This window comes from Diabrotica undecimpunctata, chromosome 1 (genome assembly GCF_040954645.1).
Source record: "Diabrotica undecimpunctata isolate CICGRU chromosome 1, icDiaUnde3, whole genome shotgun sequence".
In the NCBI taxonomy this organism is placed as follows: Eukaryota; Metazoa; Arthropoda; class Insecta; order Coleoptera; family Chrysomelidae; genus Diabrotica; species Diabrotica undecimpunctata.
The window spans coordinates 41,958,183-41,984,440 of NC_092803.1; the positions used below are offsets into that span (position 1 = coordinate 41,958,183).

Below are 26,258 nucleotides of genomic sequence, written 5' to 3' on the forward strand. Positions count from 1 at the left end.
GTTTGTTTGGGGTTTATCGTAAGTTTTTTTTTCGGTCATGTTTTGATTGCCTTTTAATGAGTTTATATCCGTGTCCATGTCTACATTACTAATATAAACTTCATTTTTAACCGCGTTGACCTCATCTTTTATCAAAATTAACCCGCACAAATTATATGGTTACTAGACTCTCCCATTAGGGAAGTCTTTCAAAAACAATAACTTCTTGGTTGGTTCTATTTACAATGGAGCAAAACTAACGATCCTAATATTGTACGAAGTTTCAATCAGTAATAATGGTAAATTTTATCATTAATTGTTTAAAATTATTAAACGTTGTGCCTGTCATGAAACTAAGCATTCAGGAGCTGTTAAAGCAGGAAAACTTACACTCTTTTTCGTTTTTAAAAGTCGAACTACTCCCGTCAGTTCTAAGAAATTAGTTTAAACTGATCTGAGACATATGTATTTGAAAGCATTTTATTTTAACGAAAATTTGACTAATTTTAACGTCATTAATTTATCTACAGCATAAATAATATTATCTATTTCTTGTCTAAACCTGTCATTTAAGTATTGAATCATCTGGTCTGTCACGGAATAAAAAAAAACAAAGAATTTTGTTTCTTTTTTTTTATTCTTAATCAAAAACGCCGTATCAAGATTATCGTAAAACCTTCAAGGAACTTTACCTTTTTTGGATGCGGAATTTCTATACCACGACGATCGTACGTGTTTTTTGCTCTAGAGTATATAACACGTTTTTCCATTATTAATTTATTAAAAGCCAGAACTAAACATTGAACTTGATTAAAATCCTGGAATATCGATTTCCTGTGACTAAAGCGTTTTACTCACCATTATGAGAAGCTGTAGAGTAGGATATGATCTCTAAAGTATAATAAAATAAAATACTTTATTTGGAATAAAATTTATTTTTTCGCTCGTGCTTTTAGATCAGATGCATTTTTAAAACATTATTTAATCGATTCTATTATATCTTCAAACTGTTCATGTAGAACTAAGTCTGTCCCCAACGACAAGCCCTACGTACCTTTAATATTGATTTTAGGGTTTTTACTTTGCTGTTAGTTGATTTAACAATATCCTTGAATATACTACGCCTTAAGGCTTCCTTCATTAATTTATTCTTTTCCAATAAAATTACCTGATATTGTAACGATTATTTTGCCTACCAAATATTGTATTACTATAAGGGGTTGAAAGTTGGAGACAGAAATTAATGAAGTGGAGATAGGGCAAGCAAAACAAACCGAAACGTTGCAAACGGCCACTCAGGGTTTATTTGGAGAACTGGGTCGTGGATAAGTGAATGACAAGAGGACTGAAATGGGGTAGCTACAAAAATGAATCAAAAGGGATACTTACATGAGTCTCCTGGTTAAACAAAACACAAGAAGGTTCCCAAGCTATTTAAATTAAGGACGCCGCTTTGAAGAATCTTCCTGCTGGATGAAAGAAAAGGTTCTTCCTTCCTAAAGATACAAAAAAGGGTTTAGAGAGTTAGTTAAAAGAAATTAACGAAATGGTTTATGGAAAAATTAAATAATTATGACTTTCTCACCACAAACATTTACAAAATAGTACAAAATACTATAGTAATAGTTACAAAAAATAAATACAAGATAACAAAAAAAGACACTTACTATGTTTTATCCATTTACAACCTCTAGAAGTTGAAGATATTACAAAACTTACAATTGTTACTGGGCGATAATTTGTAGCAGAAATTATTACAAATAAAAAATTATCTTTAAGGAAAACTATGCATAGAGGTTAACCTGCTTTAAAGAACAAAACAAAATTTCTATTATGATTAGGTATTTACCAAATGTCAAAAATAGTGCTAACTGTCATATGTCAATACTAAATCTTAAAACAGAATAATTAAAATAACAGCTAAGCCACACCCTAAGATCTACAATTTTAATTATTACAATTTCTTAACCTGTATGAAAGCAATTATTAATGACAACATGTCTATTTTTACTTTAAAAGTTCAAACAAAAAGAGTTACCTGGGTTTCACTAAAATGTTATTTTTACTTTAAATTTCTGAGGTTGGAACTGGACTTCACTAGAGATTTACTGCCGCGCAAAAAACTGCATCTCACACTGCGACTCAGCCTAGAATGGCTTTAGACTGTTTAGACAGACAAAAGGAGGATGGAAACTGTTCACTGGGACGCTAATTTTAGACACGGCTTCTTAAAAAACTGGAACAGGTACAACTGGACACAAATGACTACATGTGGTTGTATTTCAAAGTTGTTGTAGACGACACAAATCTCTTAGATACTTAGAAACATAGAAACAGTGATTACTCTTTCAAAACTGACACATTACATTGAGTATACTTCACTATTTTCAACAAATTTGCCGGCTTCTGGACGCCGACACCTACAGCGTGTTCTCTTTTTAAAGATTCTTCCCAACCTCATATCTGCACTATTAACTGCTCACCAAACTACATGTTTTCCATAACATAAGACAAAAAGCGAAAAAACATTACAAATTTGACGAAAATTTGGACTAACCTGAGACCAATTGACCTGACAGCAGCCTCAGCCAGAGTGATGTAATTCTCTTCCCCGCAATACTTTCCCAGACATCTAAAAGAATGTTTATTTGAAACGCAATTCCAAAGCGGAAAACGATCCAAGGAAATACCAAAGAATATGCGTCTGTGATATATATTATTATCAACATAAGCTCCATCGAAGCAAATAACTTCAATGTTCTTCCAAATAAACACCCAAAGCCAACGCATATGTGGTTTTAATTTATTGATCATTGTATTGGATATGATCTTAAATATGCAGCTCTAGAGTATGTGGGTTTGCAATCCGTTCTTAGACTCCCGAAATATATAGCCATTGAGCATGTAATATACGGTAACCCCCACAAATATGGGCCAACCAGCTCCAATTATAGTATTTTTTAAAAATAGCAGCCAGTTAACAAAATAGGCTTCGTTTTAAATCTGCTAAAATATACACACAACATAACAACTAGACACACAAAAACATATAAAATATAAAAAAAAGATAAAATTTATACACCAACTCGAAAAACACTTTTATGGGATACATCCGCAAGAAAATGGTTCCACTATAGGCGCACTATTGATGTTATCATTGAAAATAAGTACTGTGGGGAATTAAGTAATAAGGAAATAGGAAGAAGATACAAAACGACTGTTAGCTGGATAGCTGGAATAGAATAGTGGTAATAACACAGAAAACCATCAATCATTAATATGGTTCATAAAAAACGATAGATGCTATTCATCCTAACGAAAATCTAGGAACTTCTTAAGCAGGTCGATATAACTAGTGAGTCAGAACTTTCGTGAATTTGAGAAATATTAATTTCCAAAGACTTCTAGATCTCTAAAACTTTTAGACAACAGTTCAAGAATAACTTGAGGGAGTTCACTTTCCAAGGATGGAAGTATTTCTGAGATTATTATCTGTTCATGTAAATTGTACATGTACTTCATCGGACGAAAAAGCAGAAACTTTCACCAGAATCTTTGTAGCGTGACTGTGACAAAAATTAATTATTCGAATATCTTTGATTGCGTTATCTGTCACATAAAATCTCTTAAGATATATGTATATAAACACAAATCATTTTTACAGATATTATAGTTCGAAATATTTCAAGATGATTTTAATACCGTTTTTCATCTTTGCTCTTGGAACTTTAGGTATTTATTTAGTTTTTTATTAATTTTGTGATTTATTTTTATTGTTCTTAGAATTAATAACAAATTGATATCATTGATAATTATTATTTATAAATCATTTGTTTTTCTAAATTTTATTTACTTTCTTCTTTTACAACTTCTTACACATATCAAGAAGTAGAAAGTCCCGTTATATCCATAAATCTCCTTATTTTTGTGAGGCTATCTATATAATACTTTTTTCCTATATATATATATATATATATATATATATATATATATATATATATATATATATATATATATATATATATATATAATAATAGTCTCCCGTTTTATACCGCTGTCGTTTTATATATATATATTGTTATGATATGTAAAATCGAGAAAAATATTGGTTTGTTTAAAATATTTCAAAGTTCAAAAAAACATTAAAATAAGTCAGAAATAATAACCAACAAACATTTCGAAGAAGGAAAGTTATTAAATTCTTGGATTACCTGTACTAAACAAAATGTAAGCTATACATAAATTATTTCTTTGTTATACTTGAGTGACCCGCATAAGTTTAAGTGAAATCCAAAGACAATTGAACCGGGTTTTTCAAAATACATTAATGCAGTGATTAAAGACAATAGAAGAGATTTTAGAAAGAGGTTTTTGTTAGTTTTTAAGAATTATAGAAAAATATTATTTGTAAATAAGTTTTAGGAAATTTTATAATTATAGGTAAAAATTTGTTTTGTTATCGAAATGAAAAAATGGGGGAATTGTGACGAGTTTTGATTGGCGGAGATTGAAAAAGGTGGTATAGGTATGTAGGAATGAAAGTTTAGCTAGATAGAGCATGAGATAAAAGAATTAAAAATTGTGATAGAGTCATAATCATATCATTTAATTAATTTTAATTAATTAGCTAATTATTGCTTGGCGCACCAAGACTTTAAATATCACAATAACTGGCTTCCAAAACGTGGGGCTTGAAAATATCGCAGCTTTACATTTGAAGGAAGGGAAAGAGATCTGGAATAAGTACAGGTGATCCAGAGATAAAAACATATAACATTGAGGGAATTTGAATTTGAAAGTATTTTGACAATTTTTCCAGGGAATATAAATTGGATTTATTGATTGATCGTAGTTACTGGATATTTACTGCTATTGAATTATTTGATTTTATTTTCTTTACCAATCGTACATTTGATATTTATTTTGAATTATTTGAATTTTACTGATTGCATATTTGATATTTGTCGTGAAAATTTAATACATTTGGGGAGAAATATTGTCGTGTTCTGAAACATATAGAGTGTTGTAAAATTTCACATTTGGCGGGGACAAAAACATTAACGAAAAGAAACAACATGTCGACCACAAGGAGTCAAAGCAAAATGCAAGAAAGGAAGGAGGATAACAGAGAAGAGGAAACAATTGTTGAAGAAGGATCGGATAATGAAGGAAATGTTACAATAGTTGAGGAGAAAAAAGAATTATCAGGAATAGAGAAAATATTACAACTAATGCAAATACAGACACAAGCAATAGAGAAAAACCAAAATGAAACATCAAATAAAATGGATAAAATGGATAAAAATCAACAAGAAACAAAACAAACAATAGAACTAAATAACAGAAATATAGAGCAGCGTTTGGAAAACTATGAACAAAAATTAGAAGAAAATGATAGAAAAATGGAAAAGCGTTTGGACAAATATGAAAATGAGGTAAAAGTCTGTTTAGAAAAAGTCAGAGAAGAAACAGAGAGGAAACTAGAGATGCAGAGAGAAGAAATAGAAACTAAAATGAAAGATATTAAGACTGTACAGAAAAAGGAATTAGAACAGTTAGAAACAAAATTTGAAATGGCTTTACAAGAAGACAAGAAAGAAATAGAAAAACAAATTGAGGATATCAGAAAACAACGAGAGATGGGAGACAGGAGAGAAGTACTCATCCAAAGTCCGGGTGACATAAAAATACAGTTTGGCGGGGATATTCGGAAAACACACCCAGTACCGTTTGTTAAAAATTTGAAAACCAAATTACAACATATTAGATATTTTGACGATTGCAAAGAAACAATTAGAAACCATTTGAAAGAAGGAGCAGCGTTATGGTATGAAAGCAAGGACGATGAGTTTGAAAATTGGACAGATTTTGAAAATAAATTTCTCAACTATTTCTGGGGAAAAAATAAACAGAGAGAAATCAACCAAGAGCTACAGAATGGAAAATATCACGAAAAAATGGGAATATCTGAAGAAAGATATGCTTTGCAGATATATAACAATTCAAAATATCTAGAATACAAATATTCTACCGAACAGCTGGTAGAAATGATCAGCAGACATTTTGAGGAAACGTTGGAAGATCACGTGATTTTGAGAAACTATCAAGATATTGATAGTTTGTGCCAATTCCTTCAATTAAAAGAAGCGAAAAGAAAAGAAATGAGAAATAGAAGACAACATGACCAATATAATGGACCGGAAAGAAGGTATTCATCAAATTATGACCAGAGAAACCGACATCCCAGATCAACAAACGAATATAGGCCGAGAAATTACAATAATTACAATAGACAACAAAATTACGATAACCGGAATGATACACAAAATAGAACAAATGAAAATCACAACAGGAATGACACACAACATAGAACATATGAAAATCACAACAGGAATAGAGATGCACAAAATCCTCCGAATAGGAATACTAACGAACAAAGGGACGATAGAAATAACCAGAGCTTCCAACAACAAAATAGAAGGGAGATGAATCATGTAGCAATAGGAAACGAAAGACAAATTTCTAATTCTAATCTAATATTTTTAGATGCATTTATAAAACATAAAGCGATTAAAATTGTGATTGATTCTGGCTCGGAGATATCGCTAATCAATAAAAAACTAGTAAAAGAATTAAATTTGGACAGATTTGTGTATAAGATTCCTAGGGTTGATTTAGTGGGTGCAAACAATAAAAATTTGACGACAGTAAACGAAGGTTTGGGAGTACAGATAAGAGTGGGAAACAAATTCCATATTATGAAATGTGTGGTGATTGAAGATTTAAATCATGATATGATAGCGGGAATTGATGAATTGAGGAAAAAAGATATAACCATAAATTTTTCGGAAAATAAACTGGAAATCAGAGCAGAACCAGACAACACAGGAGAAGAAAAGCAAACAGATAGGAAAACAAATTCTGGAAGGATCAATGCACAGGAAAAACGCAAAGAAATCGATATGACTGTAGAGGATAAACCGAAAGTACAAGAACAAGATCTAACAGAAGAGAAAAAGAGAAGGAAGAAAAAGAAGAAGAGTTCGAAAAGAAAGCAGGAAAATAAGATGGAGACCAGAGAAAAACAGGAAATAGAAGGTACAGAAGAATTGTTGGCAACCGACGATAAAACAGAATGGAAGCAGGAAGAAAAAGAAAGTATCATCAGAGAAATGAAAGGAATAGAAACATGGTGCTCGGAATACCAAAGGGAATTAGAGGATAAAAAGAAAACAGAAGAAAAAATGGCACTGATGGACGAGAATCCAGAATTTTGTGAAGAAGTATTATGGACAGTGAACACATGTGAACAAAAGGAGGATGAAAGAAAAATAAATTGTGGAGAAAACATGGGAAAGAAAATACAGAAGATTTTAGGAAACCATGGAGATCTTGTTAATGAAGTAAACCGAGTGGCTAAAAATTATGAACTTTCTTTTAAGGGAAAATACTTGGAAAAATTTAAAACGAAAATATATCCAATCCCGTATAAAGACAGGCAATATACGGGGTATTTTAACATTCACGACATTTATCAGTATCATAAGTAGATTTTAATAACATAGTGAAATAATTTGATCCTAGAAAACTTTTGTCATTTTTAAAATTTAACAAAGAGTTTTCGGCAGATCAAATGGCGGGGATTTGTTATGATATGTAAAATCGAGAAAAATATTGGTTTGTTTAAAATATTTCAAAGTTCAAAAAAACATTAAAATAAGTCAGAAATAATAACCAACAAACATTTCGAAGAAGGAAAGTTATTAAATTCTTGGATTACCTGTACTAAACAAAGTGTAAGCTATACATAAATTATTTCTTTGTTATACTTGAGTGACCCGCATAAGTTTAAGTGAAATCCAAAGACAATTGAACCGGGTTTTTCAAAATACATTAATGCAGTGATTAAAGACAATAGAAGAGATTTTAGAAAGAGGTTTTTGTTAGTTTTTAAGAATTATAGAAAAATATTATTTGTAAATAAGTTTTAGGAAATTTTATAATTATAGGTAAAAATTTGTTTGTTATCGAAATGAAAAAATGGGGGAATTGTGACGAGTTTTGATTGGCGGAGATTGAAAAAGGTGGTATAGGTATGTAGGAATTAAAGTTTAGCTAGATAGAGCATGAGATAAAAGAATTAAAAATTGTGATAGAGTCATAATCATATCATTTAATTAATTTTAATTAATCAAAAAATTAATTAGCTAATTATTGCTTGGCGCACCAAGACTTTAAATATCACAATAATATATATATATATATATATATATATATATATATATATATATATATATATATATGTATGTATATGTATATATATATATATATATAAGAAAAAGTAGTCCAAAGTTTTTTGACTAGTTTGGAAAAAATATATGTAAATACTTTTTTCTTTTTGGGTGTGGTAGTCAATAAAAAATAGAGCTTTGCTAAGGCGTACTATTTATTCTGAATCCAAGCTTTCGGTGGTTTTTTGCCACCTTTATCAAGGTCTACAAAAAAAATTACTTCATAGTAATTTTCTTTGTAGACCTTGATAAAGGTGGCAAAAAACCACCGAAAGCTTGGATTCAGAATAAATAGTACGCCTTAGCAAAGCTCTATTTTTTATTGACTACCACACCCAAAAAGAAAAAAGTATTTACATATATATATATATATATATATATATATATATATATATATATATATATATATATATATATATATATATATATATATATATATATATGTATATATATATATATATATATATATATATATGTATATATATATATATATATATATATATATATATAAAGTAGTTAGGTATTATTGACTGACACGTTATGTAAAATAAAGTTTTATTTTGAGGTTGCAGTCATTAATAGGGCAGGAAAGTAAAACTCTTTGTTCTTTAATCAAGCTTTCGCAAAATTTATTTGCTTCTTCAGGATATGCTAAAATATGGTATCAGTAAATACAACGAAATTAGAACTAAATAGCATTGTATAAAACTAGTAAAAAAACTTACAACATGAGGTTAATCCATTAAATTTTCAAATTTGCAAAACATTAAAACTTAACTTATTTTAAAAATTATACAGTTATGTAAGTACAATATTCCAATTTAATTTAATTTTGTAAAAATTCATTTTGACATTGATTATGTTGATGTTTGATTTATGTCAGAAAGACACTCGTTTCTGTTTATTATATTTTTAGTTATCAACAACAAAAAATATAATAAACAGAAACGAGTGTCTTTCTGACATAAATCAAACATCAACATAATCAATGTCAAAATGAATTTTTACAAAATTAAATTAAATTGGAATATTGTACTTACATAACTGTATAATTTTTAAAATAAGTTAAGTTTTAATGTTTTGCAAATTTGAAAATTTAATGGATTAACCTCATGTTGTAAGTTTTTTTACTAGTTTTATACAATGCTATTTAGTTCTAATTTCGTTGTATTTACTGATACCATATTTTAGCATATCCTGAAGAAGCAAATAAATTTTGCGAAAGCTTGATTAAAGAACAAAGAGTTTTACTTTCCTGCCCTATTAATGACTGCAACCTCAAAATAAAACTTTATTTTATATATATATATATATATATATATATATATATATATATATATATATATGTATATATATATATATATATATATATATATATATATATTAATGTGATATTAAAAGTCAGAGGTGCGCCAAGCAATTAATTAGCTGATTAATTAATTAATTAAACTTATTTAAATGATGCAATTATGATTTTATCACACTATTTAATTCTCTTATCTCAGGGTTATATTCGTGTTTCAATATCTATGCTTTACATATGATAGGTAAGGTCTAAAGAATACCGGAATAATAAAAAACATATATGATACATTATATATTGAAATAAAATTCACACTCAAATATATTCAACAAAAAATATGATTATCAAAATTTTGTTCTACGTACGTGAACCTTCAAAAATTAATGTTATATATGTACAATATAAATTAAAATTTCAAATCAAAATTATTGTTCTAAATCTCCTGATCAAAATATTTCTATCTTTTCTAAAGCAATTAGAAAAAAACTTTGTTAATAAAGAAAAACTGACGAATGGTAAAAAAACTATCTCTCTGATGATGAGTTGTCCAAATCCTTGTTCCTTGTAGCCTACACTATCTATTCTTAGCAGTTCCCTAGGTAATCAGCAATCTTACAACAAATTATTGCGAGCCTCTCGTCTTTAATGATCTCCTTAAAATGCACGTTCAATATTGTTCAAAAGATGCTAGCCTCTTCTCCTCTCGATAAACTTAATCTCTCGTTCCGGCCTGAACAGTGACTCTTGGAATATATAAGTAGAAAAGTATAACTTACAATATTTTACTGGATCAGCTTCCGTCAGATACACTTACTCCAAGAAAACTCACAAACATTCACTTCTAATGCTTACTATCACTTGGGAACCACCAGAGAACAACGACTGTTCGCCTTGCACCCTTGGAAAAAAACTGATTATCTTTTCTCCCTCAAAAATCTAGCTAAACTCTAATTCCTACATACCAATCCCACTTTTTTCAATCTCCTCCAATCAAAGTTCGTCATACGTATCTCCATCTCTTCATTTAGATAACAAACAACAATTTTACCTACAATTATAAATTTCCTAAAAACTATTAACATGCTAATCGGTTTCTACAAATTCTTAAGAACTAACGGAGAAATATAATTTCTAAATATTCTATTCTATTGTCTTATTCACTGTACAAGTCCATTTGGAAAACCCGCTTCACTTAAGCTCACTCACGTCACTAGAATATATTTTACAGAGAAAATAATTTATGCATATCTTAAATTTTGTTTACTACAGGTCATTCAGGATAATGGATTTTCATTTCTTCGAAATATCTTTTATAGTTTATTAGTTGAATTACTTGAATTATTATATTTTGTACTTTGAAATATATTAAGAGCAAACCAATATTATTTCAATTTTACATAGCATAACAATATATATATATATATATATATATATATATATATATATATATATATATACATATATATATATATATATATATACATATATATATATATATATATATATATATATATATATATATATATAAGTAGACGATTACATTTCTTTCAGGAATAGTTTTGGTAGTTCAGACTGAAATAAAATGCAATCTATTTGGTCTTAACATATAACATGCCTAAGTACGCTAGCAGTGACCTCTATACGAAGTAACAAGAAGTCGGAAGACTTCTCTTCATAGCGAATTAGGTGAACCGCAAATGCAAGATTGCGGGAAGCTATTGGACGATATTAGGAATAACCTTTTATTCTGACAATATTTGTACAGTTCATTGTTGAAAACACTATCTTAGATTATCTTATGTATCTTAGGGAGATTAGGGTACGAGTTAAAAAGAAATATAATTCAAGAGTGCACAACATAGTGTTTTTGAAGTGTAAACTGTAGATGTTTTGTCGGAATAAAAGATTATTCCTGAAATCGTCCAGTAGCTTCTAGTAAGTTCGCTATCGAAGAGAAGTCTCCTGACTTATTGTTTCCAATCTCCGAAAATTATTGTTACTTCGTATAGCGGTCGTTGTTAGCGTACTCATGCAGGTTATATTACTATAACGGTCAAATATATTACATTTCACTTCAATTTGAACTACCACAAGTGTTCCTGTTGAGAGCTGAATATCTCAGCTCCCAACAGGAACACTTGTGGTAGTTCAAATTGAAGTGAAATGTGTAGAACAATGATGGATTCAAAAAGAAATGCAATTATCGTCTTCAATTGCGTCTTTTATTCTCCACGTAAAGAGTGCAAAATATAGTATTTTTCAAAAGTGAACTATAGAGTATTGTCGGAATAAAGCTTTTGGACTATATTATAAAATAACATAGTCCAATAGCTTCCAGTAAACTTCCAGTTTTGGACTGGTAATGTTGCCTTAATAAGAAAACTAAAAGGTTTTTAGCTAAAGCTTTTTAGAAGACTTTTAAACCATGGACAGATCTTATTACCAACGAAATGGTGTTGCATAGAATAAGAAGAGACACAGAGCTTTTAATCACCATTAAAAGGAGAAGGCAGAACATTTGGAGCTTCTTCTTCTTATGGTGTCTGAGCGGTACGTTGTTTACTGCTGCTCTAAAAAGCTAGTTAGACGAGCAATTTAACCACTCTCTAAGACAGTCGTCTCCTTTTAACACCATGCTTTCCTAAAATTTTCCCCTCCATGATATTCTAATGAAGCTGGTATTTTGTTCTACTTGTTACGTGGTCAAGGCACTTTAGTTTTCTTATCTTTATTTTATTATTCAGTTTTGTTTTTTTTAAGTCTTTACAAGGCTTCTTCATTCGTTACTATCTACGTAAAATTTTCTCAGGATTCTTCTATAAAGCCACATCTCGAAAACTTCCACTTTTTCATCATCGCCATAGCCAGAGTAGCTGCCTCTATGCCGTATAGTAGGATACTAAATATATTATATCTAAACATGTGCGTTTTTATGTCGACACCCAAAGTTCTATTTCAAAAAATATTTCATTTTCTGGTTGTTGGTTCCTTTGCAAAATCATTTTTTTCAGTTATTAAAGTTCCAAGATATTTATTTATATTTATATACAGGTCCGATCTTTTGTCCGTCAAGATTAGTAGAAACTTGATTTTATCCAAGTTCATATTTTAAGCCATAATGTAGACTTGCCGTATAAACTTTTTGGACTATTTTCCGTAAATTTTCACTGTTCTTTGCCATTAACACGATATTATGCAATTTTTTATAATTATCATGGGAAATAACGATAGTTTAGATTGTTCTAATACATGAATTACACCTTTTAACGACCATTTGCAATTAATAAAAGCTAATATGAACCTTTCGAAAAGTTTTAGCGGCTCCCAGTCAACATTTGGGTATCATAGGAGGACGTAATGCTACAAGAGGAGAATTTGTGTATATAGCCTCCTATCAAATATGCACCGTATCAAGTTGCACCCATGACTGTAACGCAATCGTTCTAAGCAAAAGCTGGGTTATGACAGTTGCAAGTTGTCTAGACTATTTTGATCAATTTAACTATCAGGTAAATGATGTAAAATCGTATCATATGGTAAATGATATAAAATAATTAACTAAATTTTGCATAAACATATAAAAATACTTATAAAAATTTTAGGTACAAGCCGGAATGTTCAATCTTCATGATCCAAAGAGACAAATAAGAAAAGCAGTAAAGGCTATTAAACATGAAAAATATGAAGGGTACGTTAATGACCAATTTTAACAATCTATCATATTTAGTAAAAGTATTTTGACTTCTATAGGATACTGCTATAAAAAGATTTATTTTTTCTGGCATCGCAATTAATCCAGCCTGAGATGAGTAATATAAGAGCTCCCTTGAAATTTTCTTACATTTCATAGTCTTGTATCATTGTTTCTTGATTAAGTTTGCCAAGCTATTGTTTATTCTGTTTTTATATTCTTGTCTTTGTTTGTTGAGGTTTTTTGAATATATTATTCTGTAATATTCTCTTTTCTTCTATCGATGACGATACACTATTATTAAATAATAATATATATGACGATATACAATTATTAAGAATATTAAAGAAAATGAATTCTGTTTTTACATTATTATATTGACTTACTCATTGACTTACTCATAAGGAAAATGAGTTCTGTTTTTACATTATTATATTGACTTACTCATGTGGAATGCAATGTGAGTGCTCCCGAACGATTTTCTAACATACTTTTATGATTGGTTGTACGTGGTAAACATTTCGATAATTATTTTAGAAAAAAAATGGATAAGTTGCTAACAAGCGAACAACAAGCGAACGAGCTGCAATGTTGGGTTGTGTCTTTATATTAAGTTATGTTAGGTTAGGTTTGGCTGGTATTATATACGTAGACATATAATACAAGATAGACTGACTGCTGCAATATAGTCGCGTTCCCCCAGTGAGACAGAGAAAACTGAAGGCAAAGCAGTCCCCGCATCTCTATCTAATGAGCCTGGTTTATCGACCACGTGACCTTCTGATTGGTCACTTAAATCACGTGGTCGATAAACCTGGCAAATTAAAAAGAGATGCAGGGACTGCTTTGCGTCAGTTATCGCTGTCGCATTGGGGGAACGGGCTGGGATTGCAACGATCAGTCTATCTTGCATTACATGTTTATATTAAATTTTATAACGGTACATCACGTTAGATTAAGTCTCTTTAGTTTAGGTTAAGTTGGCTTAGCAAAAATAATTCCGCTTAACCTCGTTCCGTTTGAAATCACATTTCCGAGATACCGACATATCGACAATCGAAAACTGATCGCCTGGAAAAAGATTAAAATTCGAGTTGCTAGATCAAACGAGTAGTTAGTTTGGTAAGGTTTGGTAACTTTGCAACTTTTTTAATAAAAATGTATTGAAATATCGTGTATTTTTACGTTTAAAAGTTTTTTTTATGCGGTTTATATTAGTTCGTGGTGAAATAACCCTCGAAGGTAAAACAGACCTTATAGTAATCTACGAAGGGTTAATAGATCAATTAAAAGTATGGTTGAAAAGTGTTGCTTGATTGGCGCATTTCCAGTAGGAAAACCTGTTATGATTCTGAGCTGATTCCTTTTTGTTTTCCGCAGTACTTCAGTCTTATTAGCACATGTACGTCCAAAATACATTTTGTCATGTGTTTGTCCGGGAATATTTTCCCAGTAAAAGTTATGTTGCCTTCAGATCCAGACTTTTTTTCCTGTCGTGGTGGATGCTTTTTGGCACTCCCACGGCTGACTCTGGACCGAAGTGTATTATAGCTGATGCTCTTCTGACAAGTACATCAGCTCTTTTATTGCCAGGTGACCTGAAACTCACACCTGTGTGACACTGTTATGCTCCACCTATCTGTCGAGTTCCTCTATACTTTTCAATTTCAATCTCTTTAGTCAGTATATTTCCGATCTTAACCGTTTCTATCTGATTTCATTAAAAATTGGAAATTATTTTTATTTCTAATTCTTATATCTTGAAATTTATGAAACAGGTATACACTTTTTTATTTATCCCTTTTAACTGCACTCTTTTTTCTTCTCACCAAAAACTAATATTTATCATTTAGTCATATAATGCGGTTCTACGGATGCGTTTGATTATATTTAATATATTTATAATTTCTTTTTTAATTAAATTTGGAGTCCTTTTTTTATCCTGGAATATATTGTCCTAATGATTTTTTTTTAGTGGGACGATATATCCCAATGGTATCAAAATAAAATTTTTCAATGGGGTTCATTTTATTGAACAGTATTTATATTCAACCGATTTCGAAATCTGATTGTTCAGAATCGATGCCAGAAAGATATCTATCAATAGAAACTTCACTATCTGTATAGTTTGGATCTTCAGAATTATCGCTATTGGCAAATGGATCTTCAACATCGTCTAATTCTGAATCAGAATAAAAATTATTAGCAAACTTTTCTATATCTGCCTGAGTCAGCGGTTGACGTCGCTTCATGCTGAAAAAAAAACCATTAGAATAGTTAGTCCCACCGAAAACAACCATTGGGATTGTATATCCCGAACACTAAAATTGTAATTTTTTTTCCACTTCGATTTGTTTTTCTTAATATAATAAATGTTAGTCATGCTACAGAGGTTTACTCATAAATACAAATCAACATCAACTCACGTTTTGCTGTAATTTTGTTAGAAATCACACAAATGCTTTAGAGTAAGTAAACAGGCACGCCTTCGTTTTATCAATGAGAAATATAGGTTATAGTTTATTTTTATGAACGAGAGAGTAATTAGCATAATTTTAACTGGTAGCTCCGACCACTCCATGGGCGTGCTCAAGATTAATTGAAAAATTACTTTGAATAATTGTAAAAAATAAATGAATTATTTCAGTGTTATAAAGTGTTATGTGTATGTAAACAAAAGTGACCTCTTTTATCACACACTATATTAGAACTGACTGGCCTACATTAAAAAGGGTTTTAAAAAATTCACATTTTTTTTAATTTTTAAAAATTACAAAAGAGAAAAAGAGTTTTTAAAACCGTCTAAGGTATGTTAAATAGATGAATAAAAATATTAATATAAAACTTACAGCTACTTGTTACAAATCCAAATCAGATTCAGAAGATGAACTTTCAGAACCAAGATTTATAATAACTGGCTCGATCATTTTATCAGTAATATTGTCCAGCTTCCACATTTTTTCCTCTTCTTTAATAGTGTGATTTACTGCCTTTTCCCAGTTTTCAGGTTTTACATTATTTACGGCCTCCAAAAACAACTGTTTAACATCATGAATTTTAAAAGTGGTATTTTTTCTTGAAACTTCACTCTTTATCTGTGCCCATACCAGTTCAATCAGGTTTAATTCACAATGATATGGTGGGGATCTAAGTACTGTCATTCCACGATTTTTGGCAATTTCATGAATTTCGTATTTTTTAAATTTTTCTTTATGAAGGGCACACAACGAATAAAGTTCCTTTCTTATAGATCCGGGATGGTACGTAATATTTTTTGAACTCAGCCAATTCTGCAAGTCTTTTTTTAACCACTTGGTTGTGGGCAGTCCTTCTATAAGTCTGGAGTGATAACTTGCATTATCCATTACTATTACACAGTTCTTAGGAAGAAGATCTATCATTTGTTCGAACCATTCTTGAAAGACATCAGCGTTCATGTCTTCATGGTAGTCAACGGTACGAGTTGATTCAAAAGTTAATAAACCACCTTCAACAAAACCGTCTGAACTGCCAATGTGTACTATTATCAGCCTGCGTCCCTTTCCTGATGGTGGGTTTAAACCAGTAGATAAGTTATTTACAAAAGCGTGCCTTTGACTTGTAACAGTTTCATCCTGCCAAAATTTATTTGGTGTATGACCCTCGTTGATCCATGTTTCATCAAGATAAAATATTTTTCTTTTTTGGTTTCTCATTTCCTTTATGGTTCTTAGAAAATGTCTTCTCCATATGGCAATATCGCTTCTTTCTAATAAAATAGACTTTCTGGGATTCTTTTTCCAGCGGAAGCCTATTTCTTTTAAAAGTTCCCATAACGTACTTCGACTCATTTCTGGGTAATCCTTATCATCTCGAACTGAGACAAGAACTTTATCCAATGTTGGAAATTCTTGTCTAAAGAAGAATTCATGCACTTTCCGTCGAAGTCCTTCTTTAAAATGATATTCTATTTGAAATTTTGGTTTCCCTGGAGCATTACGTGGCATTTGAAAACTACCACATTTCTCTTCTTTATTAACTCTGTAAATCGTAGATTTCCCAACACCAAGTGTACTGCTAACTAACTCAACGGTCTCATCAACACTTTCACATAAACATTTGTCTGTAAATGATTTAAAACAATTAAATATTAATGTTTTTTCATTAACTGTTAGAGGACCAATTTTTCGGCGTTTACACGGTACTTCCAAATTTTCCATAACACTAGTATACACAATAAACTGCACCTTGCAATTGAAGTACCTACTTTTAGTGAACTGTTAAGAATTTTGAATACGCCACTTGGACCTTCCTATATACAAAATGGGAAAACCCACTATCACATTTTCTGTGGAATAAGTTTAGAAGGTAATTATCTAGTCAATTACTCTCGTAGATTCCTGGAATTAAAGAATTAAATGTTTGATTGTTGAAACCCTTACTTCGTGGAATGCACTCATTTCAGATAAAATAAAACGTTTTATTTTATCTAAAGAATTAAACTTTATTTTGCAAATAGGCAAAGAATTAAACTTTATTTTGCAAATAGATAAAATAAAACGTTTTATTTTATCTAAAGAATTAAACTTTATTTTGCAAATAGGTAGGTACTTATTAAACTTTTATTGGTTATATATAACCAATAAAATAAACATCTTACATTTCTTGCAAATTCATTAGTACCTGTTAACCTCCATCACTCCGACACTGGCAACCTTATTTAGGGATTAGTAAGCCTCACAACTATTGTATTCTATTCTGCTCCAACCTTTATACCTGGTGGTCATACTCAATTTAAAATTGTTTTCCTATATACCTACTTCTGTAAACTTGTTGACAAATATCTGTTTTTCATTGAGTCACCCGTATCAACAGTTTAGGGATTTGCATACATAATTTATTGTTTTATTACTCTCTCATACATAAAAATACACTATAAACAGATGGTGGGTTGCCTATGAATTAGACACATGATCGTATGATTATAGAATACCACTATGTTTAATGTCAATGTAAAATATTGGACTTCATTTACCCAATAGAATTTTGTTAAATTTCTGATATTGGTATTGTTCCAAGGGAATCGAAAGGGTTATATTCAGGTATCGTTGTGCAAGAACATTATATGATTCACTATGTATGATTATTTATAATATTATCATTCACTATAATTCAATTCAATATATAATATATATATATAATATATATATATATATATAAATATATATATATATATATATATATATATATATATATATATATATATATATATATAATTCAATATTAATTCTTCCTGTAGTATTATGTAGTATCTCCTGTGTATTATCTTTTTTGGATTTTTTTTTCGGAAGCCCTTTGCTATACACTGAGTGTACTACAACCAATCGGCTTATTGTAAATACATCTTCCATTTATTTACCATCACCATTCCACAATTCTGGAACCCTGTACCACCTTGTACATGTTTAGTGGAGCCGTAACATATGTTTTCACAATCACTTTATAATCTCCAAAAAGACTTTGCTGACTACGTCCTAGTGTCTCGCCGCAGCCATATAAGATATAGTTGACTATTTCAGGTTATCTGCTACAAAGTCTGCAAGTTAAATATCTATGAAATAGTCCCATTGTACACCGGTGTCCCTTGATTTATTCATAACTCGTAAGGAAGCCTTTTATGGTACTAAGCTAATTTCTGCTTTGTTTTCCTCAGTATTTCATCTCTTTCAGTGCGTGTCTATAAAGTAAATATGTATTATACTATGTGCGTGATTAGGAATACTTACCTAATGAAAGTTTTATTTTGTTCAGGTTCAGGCTTTTTTGGGTTGCGGAATATTTTTTTAGCACTCCTACAGCCAGCTTTGGACAGAAGCATTTTGTAGCTGATCCTTTTCTGGCAGTTTTATCAGCTGTTTCATTATTATATATTCCATGATTACCTGACACCCATCAATCTGACACTGTTGTGGTGTCACAGCAGTGGTTACAGCTATTCTTATCTTTTATACTGCCGCCCTGAATAGCTCAATGAAGATGTAACCAAACCACTCACGGATATTTCTTAACCATGAGGTTGTTTGTCTTTCTCTCGATCTCTTTCCTTTCATTTTACTCTGCATGATCAACTGGTGTAAGTTATATCTTGATTCTCGCATTATATGACGAAAATATTCTATTTTTCTCTTCTGGAACGTAAGTATTAGTTCACATAATTTCTGCATGAGGTTCAATACTTGCTTATTTGTTTGACGTTTAGTCCAAGAAATCTTCAACAAGCATCTGTACGTCCACATTTCACAAGCTTCCAATCTTTTCAAAGTTCATGCTTCACTTCCATATAATAATATAAATATTATTAGCATTGGGTCAATCGCATCCCCCAGGAAGATACCAGCCAACTGATTATAAGATTAGTTAGTAATCTTCCACTTCCTGATCTTATAGGCAGTTGGCTAGATCTTCCTATTAGTTGTTTTAATTACTAGTATGATATTTTTACTGATGATGATCTCATAAAACCGAATACGTTCTGAAAATTCTAATTCATCTGGATAATATTGATTTTATTAAAACTTTTAATATATACCATTATACATTAGTTCTTTACATCATTGTAAGATTTCCTGTTTATTTCATTCACCTTTAACACATTTATATTAATCTCTCTACCCTTAGACTTCTTTATTGGTTTAAATTTTATTCGGAACAAAGCTACTACGGGATTGTGGTGTAGAATAATATCAGCTCGGGATAACTTCTGCTGATAAAATTGCATTTCGAAGTCTCTGTTTAATTGGGATGTAATCGACTTATATTGTTTTTAGTCAAAAGCTTATACAGCTATAACTTAAGTCTGTTTTGATAACTGCTTTATAAAAGTTGACATTAAAATTTAAAAAAACACAGCGTATTTTAATAAATCTATGAACTTTCAAAGATTTTCTACAGACATATGATAGCGTAGAAAGAAGCCAAGTATGGAATGCCATGGCGGAGTTCTCAATACCAAAGAACCTCATTCGGATGACCAAAGTGTGTATGGAGGGTGGAATATCTAAAGTACGTGTAAATAATAAACTGTCTGACAACTTTGAAATCAACAGTGGACTTAAACAGAGTGATGCGTTATCTCCACTACTTTTTAACCTTGTATTAGAGAAAGCCATGAGGTCGGCCGAAATAAAAACAGAATTGCTATCGGTTCAAGGTCCCAAGCTATTACTCGCATATGCAGATGACATAGATCTCGTTGGAGACTCCATCCTATCCACGAAAGACATCTTCAACAAGGTGGAAGGAGCAACAAGTGAAGTAGGGCTAAAGATTAATGAAGAGAAGACGAAGTATAAATAGAACGACACGAAAAGACAGAATGGGACAAAATGTGACGGTCAACACCTTCAATTTCGAAAGAGTACAACGTTTTAAGTATCTGGGGACCGTAATCACAGCTGACAACGATGTTACTGAAGAAATAAAAGACAGAATCCAATCTGCAAACCGCTGTCTATTCGCACTGGATAAACTCATAAAACCAAAAAATCTTACAAGTAATTCAAAGGTAAAAATCTTTAAATCCATCGTCAGACCTGTAATAACATACGGATGCGAAACGTGGACCATGACCAAAGCAAACAAAAAAAAGTTCAGACGCTTTGAACGAAAAATACTTATACTGATACTAAAAATTTTCAGACCTCACCATGACATCATCACAAACCAGTATAAGATCAGAACCAATATCGAATTAAAAGCACTCTACAATGACGCCGATATTGTTCAAGAAATTAAATCACAGCGACTAAGATGGGCAGGCCACGTGCACAGACTGCATAACGAGAGACTTGTAAAACTGGTATGGGACGAGATTCCCACAGACAAAAGACCACTCGGACGTCCCAGAATGCGATTGAGAGATAACATCCAAGCAGATCTCCGGAAAATCAACATTCCATTTGACCCTAGGTTGATGTAAGACCGAACAAATTAAAAAAAAAAGTTGTACAGTCAGCCAAGACCCACCCAGGGTTGTAGCGCTACGTGATGATGATGTATTTAAATAAAACGAGCGATTCTAATTTATATAAATATATTTATTTATAAGTTTACAGCACGAAAATAACTAAAAACCTCAATCATCGTTAGTTATATATATATACAAGTTATTATGTACTAGAATATTCTGGAGTAGTCCACCTCTATCCTTCACGTTAAAAGCGCATCGAGAATGCCAACGATCGAATATTCTAGATATATACTTTTAAGAACTGCGACACGTAACCGCATCGGAGATGGGCTATTTCGTTACAATATTCTCATTCAATATCAATATTTTAGAAGGCAAAAGTAGTAGAAGGCAAAAGAAATAGAGGTAGATCTCCCACACGATACACGGACCATATTGTTGCTACCATTGGCGCTCCATTGTCAGAATGTGCTAGAATGGCAGAAGATAGAAAAACGTGGAGGAACATTGGGAAATTTAGTTAATAGCTTCATGATATCACGATACCTGCATCAGGTTAACGACTAAGAAGAAGAAGAAGAAGATCAATATTTTATTATGTAGCAATAAAACACTGAACTTTTTTTTTCAAAGCTTATACAAAATTTATTATAGTTTTTATTATTGTATCACTACAGCTGTTTCGGCAGAATGCCTTTCTCAAGTGATCTATTTTTGGTATGCGTATACACTTTATAGTTTTTAACTGAAGAAGTTGGAGAGAGGAGAACTGTTTGTCTCAAGTTGGTCATTCAAAATTATGTCTCCATTTTATATCATAATATAACACTAGCTTTTAGAACGAACAACAACTTATATATTAAGAACGACAAGAGCCAAAAGAAAAGGCACTTACACAGGGTGTATACAAACTTAAATGTGGCGACTGCCCAAAAACTTACATCGGTCAAACTGGTAGAACTTTTAACGTATAGAAGAACATAAAATGGCTTTCAATAATAGAAAAGCAGGTTTTATGTACTTAACCTTCAAGACCATAATCATTCTTTTAATGACGAAATTCAAATTCTTCACATTCAAAATAAAGACTTTAAACTATCTTTATTAGAATCTATGGAAATTAACAAATTAAAAAATACGGACATAATTCTGAATAACCAATTTGAGATAAACAGTTCTTTCCTCCTCAACTTATTCAGTTAAAGACTATAAAGTGTAAATGCATACCAAAAATAGATCACTTGAGAAAGGCACTCTGCCGAAACTGCTCTGTTTTGAAAACAAAAGTTTTCAGTGTTTTATTGTTAGATGAAATGAATTTAAATCAAGTAACGGTCGAATCCATCACTTATTTTATCATGTATTTAATAGCCAGCTGTTAAATGTTTGATTAATATTTGATAATTTTTCAGTATAGCTGAGAGTGACTATAACATTGGATTGGTTAAAGTAGACACCCCATTTGTTTTAAACGACATGGTACAACCTGCAACACTTCCACAACCTTACAGCAACGTATCTGAGGGTGGAGCATTATTGTCAGGATATGGAGCACCAGACTATAATTCACTATACAGTATCAGATTACAAGCAATTAATGTTGAAGTAGTTAATACAGAAGGTACGTTTAAATTTATATTTATAGTTATGTCTGAGTTGTTATTTCTAAGTTTGTTGTCATAGATAGAAACCTATACACACCTCCAAAACTCGAGGTGCTCTGAAATATTTTCAAAAATGATTAAATTAATTTTCAAATTCTAATACATATTATCACTTTATTTTATTATTAAAAAAGTATAATACGTAAATATTTTAATTTGGTTTCCAATTAAAGAAAAATAGAGAGAAATTATATATATATATATATATATATATATATATATATATATATATATATATATATATATATATATATATATATATATATCCTAAACCCATTTACCCTAAGGTGTCGGGTGTACTGTCCTTAGTTAGTTGCATGTACAATTTTTCTCCATTACTTCTTATTCTTTGCTTGGTTTCTTGCTTGTTCTTTGCTGATTCCTCGTGTCTCTAGAATTTAGGTTACATTATCATCCCATGTCTTCATTGGCCTGCCCCTTGGTCTCTTGGTTTGTGTTCTGGCTTCCCATACTTTTTTAACTGGTCTTTCTTGATTTATTCTAACCATCTATCCATACCATCTCAGTTGGGCTTCTTCAATTTTTTTAATAATTGGTTGGACCTTAAGATGTTCTCTGGCTGTCTCATTTCTAATCCTGTCTAACCTGTTTATACCCATTATTCTTCTAAGAAACTTCATTTCTATGCTCTGTATTTTCGATTTTAATTTATCAGTAAGTAATTGATGGATTCGACCGTTACTTGATGGAAATTCATTTTATGTAACAATAAAACACTGAAAACTTTATTTTCAAAACTTTCACAAAATTTATTTTAAATTCTTATCACTACAGCTGTTTCGGCTGATTGCTTTTCTCAAGTATAGAGACTATAAAGTGTAAACCCATGCCAAAAACAGATCACTTGAGAAAGGCAATCAGCCGAAACAGCTGTAGTGATAAGAATTTAAAATAAATTTTGTGGAAGTTTTGAAAACAAAGTTTTCAATATTTTATTGTTATCAGAAAGTGTCCAACTTTCACTACCAAAAGTTAAAATCGGCACGAACACCGTCTTGTATATAGTCACTTTGGTTTTTTGGGATACTTCTTTTTTTGACAAAAACGTACTTTTAATTGCGTGGTACATCCGAGCCGCACTTTCTATTCTGGAACTTATTTCAGTTTATTCAGTTCCTCTGTTCTCTATTTGTACTCTCAAGTATTTGTAAGTATCGACTTGTTCAAGTGTATTTCCGTTAAGTGTTATCTTCCTTTGTTTTGGATTTTTCCCCATACCATTACTTTCGTCTTCTCATTATTGATCCTCAAAATTCGTTTAATTAGTGCAGCGTTCCATACTTGTAAATTTCGATTGAGTGCTTCTTCATTTATCCCAAATATCACTAGATAGTCTGCATATGCACACTCAGACATCCATACTGCTTCTAGATTTCTATGTCCGGCATACAATTTCAATGTTTTTGCTCTAGTTTCTTTAATTATGTCATCCAAGATAATGTTGAACGGTATGGGGCCTAGGACTCCTCCTTGACGTAGACCCTCACTTACTATGAACTTTTCGGATTCCACATTATTGGTTCTGATTCTGTTCCTTGTATGTCTGTATATACTCATAATGGCTTACCTCAGTTTGATTTTTACACCTTTCTTTTTTAAACATATGTCAATCACCTTCCTTGGAGTACTATCAAATGCGTTTTCTAGGTATAAGTCTATAAAGGCTTGATATAACTCAGTGCTTGAATTCCGTGCGTTTTGTAGTAAAAATGTGATCTTGGATACTTCTGTGATTGTTCCATTTTAGAATCAACTTCTTGTATAAGACGTTTTACTAGTATTCTCTAGTAATGTTTTATATGTTATATGTTATATGTTATACTCTATTTACTAGTAGTGTTATTCCTCTGTAGTTACTACATTCGCGTCTATCTCCCTTTTTGAAAATGGGTAGAATAACTTCCACTTCCCAATCTTTTGATATTTGACTCTAACTCCATGCCCTATTACATACTTTTTTTAGTAGTTCAATGCCCTTGTCGTCCATGTTTTTAAGCATTTCTGCTGTGATTTTATCAAATCCAGCCGCCTTATCTTTCTTAAGCTTTTGTATGATTTCTTTTGTTTCTGCCATAGTTATTTCGTCTTGATTTTGGTCTTCCTGTTCTACCTCTTCTGGTTCTTCTGTGATAATGTCTACATCGTTTTGGATATTCAGTAGATCCTCGAAATATTGCTTCCATCTATCTAGGATGTGGTCATTGTCATGCAGTAAGTGTCCTTCTTTGTCCCTTATTTGCTTTGGTGTTTGTGGAGCCTTTTCGGTTCTTTAATTCTTCAGGGTTTTAAGGAATAACTTTTCGTTAGAGTGGTAGTCTTCTTTCATCTTGTTTCCGAATTCTTCCAAACTTTTCTCTTTGCTGCTAGTACCATATCTTTGACTTTGATTCTTTGCAGTTTGTATATTTGGTAGTTGTCTGCGGTTCCGTTCCTTATATAATTTTTCCAATTTTTTTAATTCTCTTTACGAAAAATTATAAAAATTGTATTTGGGTCATGAAGTAAGAATCAGCAGGGATAACCAAACATGCGAAATCCAAAGACGAATTACTGTAGCGTAGGCAACTTTTGGAAAACTGCGGGACATACTTAGGGCCAACATATTAATTAGCCTCAAAAGAAAAATTTTTGACCAATGCGTATTACCGGTCATAACCTATGGGGCGGAAATTACGACTCTAACCAAGACTACTTTGAAATTGAGAGTGGCACAGAGACGAATGGAACGGTCTCTGTTGGGAGTGACGTTGCGGGACCGAATAAGAAACGAAGATCTGCGAAGAAGGACCAGTATTGCTGATGCTGTGGAACGCATAGCGGAACTAAAATGAGACTGGGCAGGCCATGTAGCGAGAATGCACGACTCACGATGGACGAGCAAAATTACAAATTGGAGGCCAAGAGCAGACAAACTTAGTAGAGGAAGGCCACCTACACGTTGGGCTGACGACATCAGGTGTATCACCAAAAATTGTCAACAAAGAGCACAAAATCGTAAATATTGGAAGAGTTTAAAGGAGGCCTATTCCCAGCAGTGGATGTAATAAATGAAGGCTTGATGATAATGATGATGATGATTTTGACCACACGGGTCTCCTGCGTGCTGCTTATGTGGTTATTATTTTTTGATCTGACATACTGATTCAATGACCGATTCAATAATAATTTGAACCGCTAAAAAAAATTCATAACCGAAAATCTACCTGTATATCAATAGAACTCAATATAACTTAAAGCATTAACAGGAGTTTAATCCTAAATGAAAATATCATACGAAAGGCTAACTCCATTCCAACAAAAAAAAATAAGCTACTTCTCATCGGCATTTTCAAAATGCTTCCTTGTTACAATAAAACAAGAA

General features: G+C 31.3%; 1 protein-coding gene across 1 annotated transcript in view; it reads left to right on the forward strand.

The window, feature by feature from the left end:
• Positions 1-3,584: 3,584 nt before the first annotated feature.
• Positions 3,585-26,258, forward strand: part of LOC140438774 (trypsin-4-like) — a 31,062-nt gene continuing 8,388 nt past the window's right edge. The window contains exons 1-4 of the mRNA XM_072528423.1: positions 3,585-3,711; positions 12,886-13,082; positions 13,176-13,261; positions 22,625-22,833. Coding sequence (XP_072384524.1) covers positions 3,615-3,711; positions 12,886-13,082; positions 13,176-13,261; positions 22,625-22,833 — 589 coding nt within the window. The 5' untranslated portion in view covers positions 3,585-3,614. The remainder of the gene's footprint in view (positions 3,712-12,885; positions 13,083-13,175; positions 13,262-22,624; positions 22,834-26,258) is intronic.